Source organism: Monodelphis domestica, chromosome 1 (assembly GCF_027887165.1).
Source record: "Monodelphis domestica isolate mMonDom1 chromosome 1, mMonDom1.pri, whole genome shotgun sequence".
Classification (NCBI taxonomy): Eukaryota; Metazoa; Chordata; class Mammalia; order Didelphimorphia; family Didelphidae; genus Monodelphis; species Monodelphis domestica.
The window spans coordinates 12691424-12706071 of record NC_077227.1 but is presented as its reverse complement, the minus strand read 5'-3'; the positions used below and the strand labels follow the sequence as shown (position 1 = coordinate 12706071).

At 40.4% G+C, this 14648-nt stretch overlaps 1 protein-coding gene across 2 annotated transcripts in view; it reads right to left on the bottom strand.

Annotated features, from left to right (window-relative positions):
• PRKG1 (protein kinase cGMP-dependent 1) overlaps positions 1-14648 on the bottom strand; it is a 1271158-nt gene that overhangs the window by 1164142 nt on the left and 92368 nt on the right. For both annotated transcript variants that reach the window (XM_056819190.1, XM_001374648.4), the window contains exon 2: positions 7406-7572. In XM_056819190.1, the coding sequence (XP_056675168.1) occupies positions 7406-7572 (167 nt within the window). The remainder of the gene's footprint in view (positions 1-7405; positions 7573-14648) is intronic.

Here is a 14648-nt window from a genome sequence, read left to right as displayed (position 1 = left end):
TTCTGACCAAGTTTTCTCTTATCAGAGCTAAACCTTCCAAGTTCTTCCAACTCATCCTTCTACAGCATGAACTCAAGGTTCTTCATCATTCTGGCCATCCTCTTGTGAACACTCTCGTTAGCATGCCATTGTCCTTCCTTATGCCATTTCTTCTTTAAAATAAATATTCCCAGAGGGCACTTCAGCCATAGTACTGCTCCTACAGCAAGCCAAGTTTTAAGTCCCAAAATGCCTGTTTTGAAAAAGACAAAACCTATTTGGGTGCATCAACTTGAATGTTATTTTAAAATCAGTCACAATATTTCCTAGGCACACCTTGCATAGGCCTAGCCCTACATCTTCTCCACTTATACACATATACAGCATGCTTCTGTTATCAGGATGACAAAATGTTCTTCACTTTTGATATTCTAATTTATTCCACACAAGCTCTACAATTCTGAAGAAAGGTTCAAACCTCAGCAGTGGCCACCCCAAAAGGCTCTATCAGCCCACAAAGCTGAGCTGAATTCCACCACCACTACCAGCACCACCCCAATCATTGGCACTTCTCCTGCCACTTAGGCAAGTCCCTTAAATACCTTGGATCTCAGTTTCATCATCTATAAAATGAGGGACGGGATTAGATCACCCCTGGTGTCCTTTTCATCTCCAAAATCTATGATCCAGTGATTCTTCATAAGAATTCTAAGTCTATTTTCCCTCAGTACAAGTTAGAACCTGACAAAGACAGAAGAAGGCTCTCCAAAATCAAGGAGAAAGTCTCTTGACTAACAAATGACTGACAGCTTTTGACTGACAAAAATGGGAGTGTGGACTAACCCTTCTGGCTTAGTTGTGTTCCAGATTCTTCCCTAGTTCCACCACTGACTTTCTTGGCTGGAAGGTGGTCTAGTATCCGAGCCCATTTCTAGGTCTTTGGCAATTCATACAATTCAAACATCAGCAAGCATTGAGTGGAACCCAAACCTGCCCATGGATCTCCCAGGAACACCCCTGACAAGTGGTAGTCCTGCCTCCTCTTATGGACCTCCAAGAAAAGGGAGCCACTCCCTCGCCTCCAGAGGTGGCCTATTCCCCATCAGACTGCTCTCATTGTTGCGAGCATTCTCAAGCTGAAAATGACCAGTGATTGCTTATTATCTGATCAGTATAGTAAACTACCATTGGGTTAACTCCCTCCCCTTAAGAAGATAGGAACATCAAGTCAGAGAATTGTCTGGGACACTTAGAGGTTAGAGGATCGGCAAGCCAGTACGTTTCAGACAGAGCAGGACTCTGTTTTCCCCCCAGTACTTTAGAGCAGAAATTCAAAAATGCTTATGAACTGAAATGCACTCAATTTCTGTTTCCAAGCCGGGCTCCCTATCTAAAACACAGCATTACTTCTAATCTTGGACATGATGGGCATGAAATAAATGCTTATTGGATCGACCAGAATGGATTAGAATGGAATAGATTAAATTACTTGGATTGGAGAGGCTGACTTGAGAAATTTCTTTAAAGTTTCTTAAAAGTCTTAGTTGGAATCATTGGCCATATTCTAATTGCACTCTAGGAACTGAAATCAGTTCAGTCTCAGATAAAACAAATGGTGGCCCCCAAAGGGCTAGACTGCCAAGGCTAGGTTGTAAGGTGTGTATGGGGTTGCTGGCTTTTCTTTATTGGCTTCTCATGTTGTGTTTTCCACATAGAACATCATGATGTCACATGTAGAGGAAGGAATGAAGGGGGAAAGGAAGGAAAAGGAGGAAGGAAGGAAATAAACATTTATTAAGCACTTGCTGTGTATCACGTATTGTGTTAAACATTTTGTAAATATCATCTCATTTGATCCTCACAACAATCCTGGGAGCTGAGTACTATAATTATCCCCATTTTACAGTGGAGGAAACTGAGGCAGCCAGCGACTAAGTGATTTGCCCAGGCTTCTGAAGCTCAGTAAGTTTCTAAGGTCACTCAGATTCTATGCCTGGCACTTTATTCACTGAACCACCCAGCAGCCTCCAAGTGGAAGATTACAAGGATCCTCCTAGATCTTTCTGATTGAAGGTTGTGTCTCAGTACTGGAGCCTTTCTGGATGTGTTGCTTTTCCACTTCCAGGTACACACTGTGTCTGCTCCCTGAAGTGGGGAGTAGCAAGGAAGCTGGTGCTTAATTTAACTCAACTCAATTCAATGTAAGAAATACCTGCTCTGATTTAAGGTTTCGTTTTTATCACATCACAACTCACACACACACACAAGACAAGTAACAAAATCCACATCCACAGCCTGATGATGATGATGACGGCAACCAAAATCCTTCCAAACACATTTATCTTTCACGATATCTAAAGATAGCTTTTCTATTAACAGGAAAACCCCACAAGGCCAAAAGGTAACACCTGCTTCTTGAAAATAAAATGCTGGGGTCCTCATATTAAATTTATTCAGACATCTAATTCATATTAAATGCATTCAATTCCCAAATACCCTCAGGTAGGGTTCTGAATGCCAACGGACATGGGCAAGAGCGTCGCAGCATCACAACGTGATATGAAATTCCTCCCTGAGTGTTAGCATATACTATATCATTTAATTAGATAATGGCACAGAAAATGCTCAAGGAAAAATTAAAAGCAGAATTTGAGGCAGGAAATGTCATATGGTGGAGATATTGGATAGTGAGATGAGAAATGGCAGATGGGCCTTGTATTAACAAACTACATTCACTGAGTCGCAAATGGCAGGCCATGGTGATCTCCAATTATGAGGGAGGAAAAGAAGCTGCCAATGATGAATGAAGGGAGATGGACAAATGGAATCACCACGAGAAAACCTGCCAAGAGTTGATTATAGGCAGGGGAAAAGACACAATCCTCCATAAAGGTCAAAGGCATGAAACATTTCAGTTCCTGCATGAAGTTGTGTAGATGATGCCTTCTTCGAGGATAAGCAAATTCCAATGGTTTAAGGACAGGAAGGGAGGGAGATATACTTTTAGGGTCTATATCGTCTATTGTAGTTTGACATTTATAGACTTAAATTATTACTAAAAGTCTTCTGTTTTTCAACTACAGAAACTGATTTTAGGTTGTGCTTCTACATGCTGGGGTCCCCAAATTAAGAAAAACACGATGGAATCTTGTGAATAGAAAACTTTTGGGCAAACATTGTCTTCTCAAATGGGATACACAGCAGTGTTTTCCATCTAAAATGTGTCATTAACACATGTAAAACCCAGTGGAATTGCTCATTGGCTATGGAAGAGGGGTGGAAGGAGGGGAGGGAAAGAACATGAATCATGGAACCATGGAAAACTATTCTAAATTAATTAATCAAAGAAAATTTTTCAAAGAAAAAAAGAAAACTATATAGTAACATTAAAAAATAAGTCATTAAGCAACAAAGCTAAAAGGCTCTAAGCTAGAAGATCTCTTTGGGGCAATTGGGAGGAGGAAAGTTTCTGAGAAGTAAACTTGTGGGGGACAACTCTTAGCTGTTGTTTGTCCTTCTTTCAAAGAGGACCAATGGCATCAGGGGTGATGCATTGACTAGAACATGAATAGGATTTAAATGAGGCACAAACTTATCAGTCTTACTCTCTTCCAAAGTCACTGAAGTCTGGTGGCAAGACAAAAGTCGGGACAACTGATGATGACCCAAGATGCAGTGGATAACCTTGACATCTTCGATGTCTGTCACCAAGTTCTAAATACTACACAGAGCCTACTTCAGCCACCTTCACAGCCACTGGAACAGACTGTTCTTATCCATCCATTCCACCAAGGGAAGCCATCATGTTTGAGGTAGACTTCCCTCTAAGTCAAGGATGGGTTTCAGGTCTGTCAGTTATCCTCTGTTTAGCCCATCTGCCAAGAACGTTTTACTGAGGTGTGGTCGCTGCAATGTTACAGCTTCTTGGAGCCACAGGTGAGAGTTGGGAGAAATGTAGACACTGAAGGTGGCTGAGCAGTTCTGAAAAGGGTTCAACAAGCTGGGTTCTAGTCCTCCCTGAATACACCAACATTCAGGTAGTGGCACAGTGGATAGAGAGTGGCAGATCTGAAGTCAGGAAGACTCCTCTTTCCGAATTCAAATCTGTGCTCAAGATGTAAATAGCCATTGAAATGCCATAAAAACAATCAGAAAGTGGAGTCTTGCTCCAGCAGCCACTTTAACAAATTCAAGGAGGAAACTTCCAAAGTAAGATTCGATCAGAATCTAAATGAGTCAGTTCTCTCCAAGTCTGACTTCAGTCAGGCAGAAGGAGTGATATTCAGCCAAGGAAAAGAAGAAGGGCTACCTTTACCCTGTCTGTGGATGAGAAACTAAGTCAGTGACAGGCCGTGTTCAAAACCATCTCTATATAAGCAACACAATTTGGCTTATTACTTAGGCTAGGATTTAATGTGCTAATTACGGATCAATCATCTATTAGAGAAAGCAAGGACCTCTGTTAAGGGACAGTATTGATGTAATATGGCTCCAGTTATTAAATCCACATAAAAGTAATAAAGTCCCTTTTAAGATATTATATGAATAAAGACTTTCTCTTATTCAAACAAAAGTTCTCTACCAGGAAGCCAATTAGTGATGGCTAATGTTTCTCTCTTTAGTTGGAAAAAAGGGAACCATTAGAAATTAGCAACAGCTTTTGCCTAAAATGAGCCACAGGCTAACTTTTTAAGTGATTGAAGCAAGAAAGCACCCCAGAATGTATGCTAATAACAGTTCAGATGCACGTCCTGTAAGCCAACCTGTTCATTAAAAATGGTGGCAGGGGCAGCTGGGTGGCTCAGTGGATTGAGAGCCTCGCCAAGGGACAGAAGGTCCTAGGTTCAAAAGTGGCCTCAGACACTTTCTGGCTGTGTGATCCTGGGCTAGTCACTTAACCTAGACCTTAACGCTCTTCTGCCTTAGGAGGATTATGAAATATTATTTCTAAGATGGAAGGAAAGGATTTTTTAAAACTGTCGGCAGCCTGGAGCAACCCAGAGAGATACTCCTATCTATAAACACGTAGAGGTGTTTTGTGGAATCATGATGATAAAAATAAATAGATGGATAGATAAATGAATTAATGAATACTTAAATAGATGAAAGATTCTTTAGGACCTATTGATTAGTGTTTTCCTAAAGCTGGCTGTTAATATGAATGGTCACAAATGAAATCCACGAAGCCCCATAATGAGTGCATTTTCCAAATGGGTTTTGAGATTGAGCGAGTGGATATAAAACTAATTACGCAATAAAACATTTCCTCAATTAAATCTTATTAAAATTGTAATGACGGAGACTTAAAAGAAATCATTTGACAAGAATGAGAATGGCCAACAGAGCTCCCTAAAACGTAAGGCCAAATTTGGGTTCTATTTCCAGCCCTGCTGTCCTTCGAGTAGACTCAGTAAAACAAATCTGGGTCTAATCTCATGATTCTGAAGGCTGATTACCTAGAGCTCATCACTGTGAGAAATGCCTTCCTCCAAAACTAATTCTCAATGGACTAACTACTGAGCATCACAATCATGAAAAACCAGAGGCAGGATTTGAAACCAGGCCCTTTGCCTCCAAGCCCCGCACTCTAGCCATGATGCAATGCCATCGCTCTATGTAGAATATAATTTGTAAAATGTCACCTGCAATGCATCTGTTCACTTTTTTCTCTTCCAGTCAGAATAATTTAATTTTACAAAACTGACCACAAACCTAGAAACAATTCTGACATGCTTAATCATTATTTATCGAATATGCCAACAAGCAAACAAGGCTTTATAGGACAGGGAAGAATAGCTAGACTATTTTTAGAGGGGAAGAGAGGAAAAACACCTGGAAATCTGTTTTCTTTTAAAATATTCAGTACAAAGAAAAGGAGAGGTTACATTTTCCCAAAATTTTTAATGCAATAACAGTTCTTATTATTATGTACCTAAGAGATCAGGCATACTCTGTTGTCACATTTATTTTGTTTGTTTGTTTTTATTTTTTCCCCACACTATTTTTTTAGAATATTTTTCCATCATTAGTTACATGCTTTGTATTCTCTCCCTCCCCTCTCCCAGCGCTAACAAGAAATTCCACTGGTTTATACATGCCTTCTTTAAGTAACATTTAGACAACACTATCCATTCGAAAAAGCTACATGTAAATCAAAGTTCCCAAACTCCGAATTCCTGATCCCATTAGCCTTTGCTCTAAATTAAGATATGCTCTTCCTTCTGCTGATTACTGTATCTGAAGTCTTCCATTCCCCTTCGTACCACCAGCCTGTCTACCAAAGAGTTACACATCTGTGGAAATTGCTGGCCTGAGTCCTTCCACAGAGTAAATTACCACCATTTCATGATACTGTTTAAAAGAAATGCTTTTCAAAAGGATTTAAGGAAGGTGGTGCCCCATTGGCCAATATAGAAGTCTTCCCCATCAGTTCCCTGCTTTGTTCTAGGCACTCTTTCTTCAAAGAAGTGGAAGAAAGGGGGCAGCTGGGTAGCTCAGTGGATTGACAGCAAGACCTAGACATGTGAGGTCCTAGGTTCAAATCTGACCTCAGACACTTCCCAGCTGTGTGACCCTGGGCAAGTCACTTGACCCCCATTGCCTAGCCCTTACCACTCTTCTGCTTTGGAGTCAATAGTGTGTATTGGCTCCAAGATGGAAGGTAAGGGTTTAAAAAAAAAAGAAATAGAAGAAAGACAGCAATATACATTTCTAAGATGTGTCATTGTTTTCATTATAGTTATCATTTTTCATTTGCCACAGGATGAAAAGTCCCCCCAGTTCCTGATCTCTATTTTGGGAAGCAGTTTCTCTCTGTAGCTGCTTCTGTGTGCCCCCAAACGCTTTCAGGCTACCTAGTAACAAATGCCTGTTGCTCACTCACATCAGCCAGATGGCCTCTATTCTATCATCCAACTCAAGCTTACTGCCCTAATTATACAATTAAAATATCAAACGTGGCTGTTGCTTCTTGTATTATTTTTTGCATGAAGAATTTGGCAGTCTAGTCCTATCTTAAAATATAAAAAAGAAAGGAAAGCCTTTTGATCATTTGACCACGAATATCCACAGTACTCAACATGTGGCAAAGCCCTCGTTAAGTCACCTGTATCCTTCCTACTCAATTACTGGATATTGTTGGTTTCTATCATTCCGCTTGGTCAGGAGCCATCTTCTCTTGTAAAATAGCACCCTTTCCCCCATGTAAATGGGTTCTGGGTACTCATTAATATTCCACGCAAGGCTGCCCCATGCAATCTGCCAGCCACAGTATCCAAGAAGAGATTCACCTCCTTCGAAACTGTTTCCCAACAAACGAATGAGAAACTGGACCTGTTCCCTGGAATACACTTCAGTCCAGGTGCTACCTGATAAGACCCAAAGACCCAAATGAGAATGTCACGGGAGCTGGCATCACGGTCCCTACCTTCCATGACGTACACCAGGGAGCCCACATCGCCTTCCTTGATGATGCAGCTGTCTTTGCCATACTCCACAGGATACATACAATCCACAATTTCCTGGATCTGAGACAGCTCTAGGTTCTTCATGAAGTCATTATCAAGGATGGCTTCCTTGATAAGATCCTTGGACCTACGGCACAGAAAGAGGAAAATTATGGGTGTGCGGTCAACCAGGATGTTTACATATGTCCAACAAAGCTAGTCAGCTTCAGATAGCACCCTGAAAGACACTGACTGGTTAAGAAATCCACTGAGTTTGGGGGCAGCTGGGTAGCTCAGTGGATTGAGAACCAGACCTAGAGACGGGAGGTCCTAGGTTCAAATCCGGCCTCAGCCACTTCCTAGCTGTGTGACCCTGGGCAAGTCACTTGACCCCCATTGCCTAGCCCTTACCACTCTTCTGCCTTGGAGCCAATACACAGTATTGACTCCAAGACAGACGGTAAGGGTTTAAAAAAAAAAAAGAAATCCACTGAGTTTCCCAAAAGTCTAAAAGCTAAACTATTCCAGACTATCAGAGAATATATCAATCAAGCCAACATTCATTATGCACCAACTGTGTACCATGGAAACCAGTATGGATAATTTCCTTTCTACATGAACCACAAATATGCATCTGAGTTAATAAGGTTATAACTGACATTTACTTTTAGAGGTTTTGTTTTCACTGAATTATTAAGCATAATTATGAACAAAAATGGTTATACATGCTGAGATCTTATCATAGGATAAAAGATTTAGAGCTATAAGGGTTAGGGTCAGGGTAATAAGTCTTTCATCCAAGCCTCTCATATTACAGATGAGAAAACTGAGGCTCAGAGAGATTCAATTATTTATCCATTTTGAGTGTCAAAGACATAATGTAAATTTAAGTTTTCCCAGATTCTTTGACTCTAAAGTACCTTCTCCTATTGGTGAGGTCCTTCCAGAGCTCATATTTGGGGGATAGACCCAAACTTCATTGCTCTCCTAACTGCGCTCTGGACTTTGCCATCATTACCCAAATGAGAGTTTTCTTTCCCAGTTCTCCTCCACCTTGACCTTTTCAACTCCCTGTAATCTGTTGTCTATTCCCATTAGAATATAAGTTCACTGAGGGCAGAGACTGCCTTTCTTTTTACTTTTACTTGTAATCCCAGCCCTTAGCCCAGTGTCCGGCACATAATAAATAACTAATCAATGAATGTTGCTTGCTGTTTGCCATGCTACCCACCATGCCATGCTGTCTCTCAAAACTTCCCTCATGATGTTCACCATTTTTTTTCAATTATAAAATGAAAGGACTGAACAAGATGGTACCTGGGATCCATTCCAACTCCTGATCCCACAATATGATCCTATAATTCCATGACCATGTTAAAAATTAATATGGAATCCTATGACTTCAGCACAGGAAAAAATCAATGCCTCACCATCTGGAACTATAGTTTCAAATAACTGGGAAATAAGGGACACAGCTTTGTCTATAGAAATTCAATAAGTTTTCTTTCTACACATATCACGTAATTCGCTTCACGGATGTACAGGAGAAGATACCTCCCATCTCTTGCCTTTTTCACTTTGAGACAGTCTGACGCAGAATAGGTCATGTAGTAAGTCAACATACTCATCTTGGGACCAGTTTGATCCAGGGATTTATTGGCCTGAGCACTGGAACTATGTCTAGTATTTCGGGCTCCCTGATGTACACCATAAGGTGCCCCTGAGGCTAGAGATATAATAAAGACCCTCAAGTCAAATTCTTGAAAATGAATGCAACGAAAGGAAAAGGAGATTTTTCAAAATATAGGAAATAAGATTCAATTGAGAGGCTATCAATTGAAAGACCATCCCCAGAACAATGACCCAGTGAGCTACTCAGAGTGACCTGAGGCACTGCATCTGGAAGCCACCTAATCTCACTAATCGTTCATTCTAACTAGGTCTAAAATATGGTTGTTTCTATCATCTTGTGAATTGAAAAGTATCATCCATACCCTCTATATTTCAGAAATGAGGAGAAGGAAGCAAAAGCTCTCTTAACTGGCCCCAATTAACAGCCCTCAAAATAAACATTTTATCCATGTTCAATAATTAATAGAGGGAGCAGTCAAATGGCACTGTGGATTAAGAGCCAGGCCTAGAAATGGGATGTCCTGGGTTCAAATCTGGCCTCAGACACTTCCCAGCTGTGTGACCCTGGGCATGTCACTTAACCCCCATTGCCCAGCCCTTACCACTCTTCTGCCTTAGAGTCAATACATAATATTGATTCTAAGATGGAAAGTAAGGGTTTAATAAGAATAAAAAATTTTTTAAAAGTGTTATTTAAGGGGATTGTATGAGGAGGGGTAATCTAATCCACTGAGCCAACTAGGAAGTCAAGTTGAGCATAAGGTAGGAAGATCCCATGAGAATGTGAACTCAGGATGCAGGAGATGGGTGTAGAGTTGGTCTGGTGTCCCTGGGCTGGAAGATATATCATCAAAGGAGATACATTTGCATAATGACATTTTTAAGATCAAGTCCTAGTTTCAGAGAAATGAGATCTACCCATTTGCCTCTTGTCTCCGTGGCCATACACAAGTGTGCACAAGAGCCCAAAGGAGACTCTCCAACCAGCTCCAATAGTTTGTCTTGAAAGGTAAAAAATGGCCAGTGACAAGTGATAAAATGGGGTTCTCTTTGTTAGAAGGAGAAAAGACCCCTGCATATCCATGAAGTAAATTACATGGTGTGTGTAGAAAGAAAACTTATTGAATTTCTATAGACAAAGCTGTGTCCCTTATTTCCCAGTTTGGGTACATCATCTGGCCCCAAATTCAAGAAGAAGCTGAGACTCCAAGCTGAGAGTCTCCAGCAAAGGGGAATTCATTTTGATCAAACTGCCAGGACACAGTGCTTCCCCAGGGCTACTCAGAGAAATTATGGCGAGCCTGGATGCCAGCCATTGACCTCAGGGCTCCTGACAACACAGTGGTCCCAGAAGTATTGGATCGTTCCCAAGGGGGCTGCTTCAGACCATTTATTCCTGATAAAGGTACTCCATCTCAGTTGATTGAGCCTGGAGGGACCATTTACTAGCAACAATGTCTTCACTTAAATGTTTATTGAAATAAATTGAATTGAATTCTGAACAAACCAGTATGAAAAAGTAACTCCTGATAAGAACAGTCATCAAAAGTGAAATTTTGACTCACACACACATACACACACACACACACACACACACGCGGAGAGCACACATGCTTCCTTCTGTCTCCACACTCATCCCATTTAGAAAACAAAGTTTTTTAAATGTAAGCAATAACTGTAGCTATGTTTAATAACTGGGTTCTTAATATCAGTTGTTTAATCCAATGATAATAACAGATATTCAAATAATATGTAATAATAGATTAAGGGATAATGACTAACTCTGTGATTTCATTGATAAAGAAACTCATTCTACCAATGCCAGTCTCTGCAAATTACAGTCTTAGAGAATTTCCCAGAGCACTGAGAAGCAGAGAGACATCGAGTCAGTGTTGTTCAAAGGCAGGACCTGACCTCAGTTCTTTCTGGCCTCCACAATGGTTCTCTGTCCATGACACCACACTACCTCTCTACAGCCGATGGAAAGGATCAGTAAAAGGAGAAGGGGTCCCTCTTCAGAGGGTGATGGAGCTACCCTCACTGGAAGTCCTCAAGCTGAAGCTAGATTTGTCAGGCAAGTTAAGATGGGAATTTCTTCAGGGTACACATGGAATCAATGGCCCCTAAGGTCACTTTTCATTCTCAAATTCTGAGGTTTCTCATTTATATAATATTCTTCAGCTCATAAAGTGCTTTCTTCACAAAAACTCACTGAGGTTAGACAGCTAGGTGGCTCAGTGGATAAATCAGGGGACCTGGAATCAAGAGGACCTGAATTCAAATACTACCTCAGGCATTTATTCACCATATGGCATTAAGAAAGTTACTTACGGTCTGCCTGCCTCAGTTTTCTCATCTGTATCATGGGGGTAATTATAGCAGCCATTCATAAGATTGATGGGAGGCTCAAACAAAATAATATATGTAAGAGTATTTGCAAACCTTAAAGTGTTAAATAAATTTTAATTACCCCCATCTTTATAGACAAAGAAACTGTAGTCTAGACATGTGAAGATCATAGGATCATACGATCATGAAGAGTAAGATGTTATTAAATGACTAAGCAGTAACAGAATGATCCCTTAGTTCACTCCTTGAGTTCTGGCAGATGGATGTTGTAATAGATAGAGCATTAGACATAAAGTCAAGAATTTCAAATCCTACCTCACACACAGCTATACAATCCTTGGAAAAGTCATTTAACCTCTTTCCACCTCAGTTTCTCTCTCTGTAAAATAAGAATGATAAAAGTACCTCTCTCACAGGGCTATATAGATCTAATGAGAAGATATTTATAAATTGACTTGTAAATCTTAAAGTGTTACAGAATAACATTTGGGTTTTTTATTATCTAAAATTGGGATTATAGTTTGCTCCCACTATCCTTTTTTAATTTTAATTTTTAAAAGATTTGTCCATGTTTACAGGACTCATTTTCTCTCCCTCCCCTCTTCCAGAGCCAACGAGCAATTCCACTGGGTTATACACGTGTTCTCAGTTAGAGCCTATTTCCATATTATTCATTTTTGTAATAGAGTGATCTCTGAAAACCAAAACTCCACATCCTATGCCCATATAAACAAGTGACAAGTCATATGTCTTTCTTCTGCCTTTCTGCTCCCACAGTTCTTTCTTTGGATGTGGATAGCATTCTTTCTCCTAAGTCCCTCAGGATAGTCCTGGATCATTGCATTGCTGCTAGGAGTTAGATCCATTACACTGGATTGTTCCACTGAGTTTTACTTTCTGTCACATTATCCTTTTAAAAATCAAAGCAAAACAACCACGAGTGAGAGCTGTGCATCCTGCCTCTCCACTAGACAAATGTGGTCAAGTTCTTCTGGCCATGTTTTGCCATCCATGCAAATCAGTAGAAATCATCCACTGATTTATTAGAGCTCCTCCTCCTAATATCTAATCTCCTCGAAAACACCAGATTACAAGAGATCCCAATGGGAGGCTCAGAGCTTGGGCATCGGGTCCAACTGCCTAAATATGACTCAAGCCTGAAGGATTAAAGAAACACGAGTCTCCATGGAAGCCCTGGCTGAAAACCACTAACCTCCAAAATTCCTTCAAAAACTCTCTCGACTCCATAGCTCCCAGGAATCTCCCCGGCCAAAAACCAACAGTGCTTTATGCCGTAGAACTGGGGGCATAACGCAGAAAGAAATGCAGAGATCCTCATGCCTCCAGGACTGGTTCAAAATCAGTGGGCTTTACCCTACAGAAGGGAAAATGTCTTTCCAGAAAAAAGAGAAAGGTCTTCACCACCTTCTTGCCTACAAGAGTCTTACCTTCTGACACGTGTTCTGAAACTCAGAATGAGGCAAGTCCTGCTATGGCAATCGGCATCCTTATTTGTGCAAATAATGGAGTCTGAAGAGTGAAAAGTAGGAGAATTCTTAGGATTGGTGGGACCTATTGACCAGTTACTGCCAACAGAAGTCAATCAGAAATCTTAGAGTCAGAAGACCTGGTTCATGACCTGATTCTGCTGTGCATGAACTATGGAATTATGGGTGAATCACTTCATCTTTGGGACCATTAGTTTATTTATCACAAAATGCAAATGATAGTCCCAGAACAAACCCATAGAAGCAATTCTTTCTGGGGTATTGATGGACCCAAAAGGTGAATGAGAGGTTAAATTCTTTGAGGAGGGTCACATACTCAGCATGTAGTGACAGATTCCAATTCCAGGGCCAGTTTTCACCCATTATGCCCTATTTCTTCTCCTGAGAAAGGTAGCTCATTAACAATGAAAGTTTCTCTTTTTTTTATTTCATTATTGCTGGGAGAAATGATTGTAGAGACAATGTCATACAGGAAAAAGAGTACTGCCTGGAGTCAGAAGATCTGGGTTCAATCCTGTCTATAATACCTACTTTGTGTGTGTGTTTTTAGGAAAATCTCTGCTAGAACCTCTGAGTACCCAGCACCTTCCAGCCTGGATGAGGAATCAGGAGGAAACTTAAGTAGAGCTACTATTGATTCTAAGGTGGAAGGTAAGGGTTAAAAATAAACACTTACAACACAAATAATGAGAAATCCAGTATTTGGTTAGATTATTCTTAAGTGTCTAGAACATACTTTACAGAATTATATTTTTAGAACTAGAAAATGCAAGAAAAGGTCCTCAAGAGTCATCCAATCCAATCATCTCCTTTTATACACATGGATAGTACAACCCAAGTTCCTTACCCTAGGTTACCAAGAGATGGTCACAAAATTGCATTTTGAAACCAGATCTTCTGGCTTTAGATGCACCAATTATCTTAGATTATACAGAATTATTACAAAATTACTACATTTCAGAGCTGGAAAGAATCTTGGCCATTTGGGCCAAACCAGATCTAAGCCAGAATACTGCCTACATCCCCAACAAGTAGCCATCTGGATTTATATTAAATGTATTTGTTTTATAAATACACTAAAGTTTACATTAAAAACCTCCAGGGAGGGGGAAGCCACTAAATTCCTAAGCAGTCCATTCCCTTTTTGAAGATCGCTAAATGTCAAGAAGCTCATCCTTCTATATAAAACAGAAATAGGACTCTGAAACTTTGAGAAATGGTCATAAATTCTGACCTCAGGGACCAATCCAAACATGTCAAATTACTAATCATTCTCTCATAATAAGAGCCCTCCAAATACAGGTTCTGTGGGTAGATAGCAGTTCTCCAACTTTATCTTCTCTCCTACAGACCCAACACCCTAGAGAGGCAATATGGCGCCATGGTTAAAGGGCTATTCTTGGAGACTGGAAGCCTTGGATTGCTTCTAGCACACACTCTGTGTGTAATCACAGGCACGTCATTTAATATCTCTGAGCCCCAGTTTCTTTCCCTGGAGCACGAGGGATGGCCTCGATGGACGGCAGGTCATTTCAGTTCTAAATTCTTGAGTCTGTGAGCCAACTCCAGTTTCTCCAATGGAGCCTCAGATAGCTTGGAAATACAGGGAACTTTACCCTGTTTGAGACAGACTTCTTTGAGAGTCCAGTGAAGTTATCAACTTCTGAGAATCATGTTTTAAAAGGCACAAAATAAAATGTTTGGGATTACAAAAGAAACTAAATGCATTTAAATT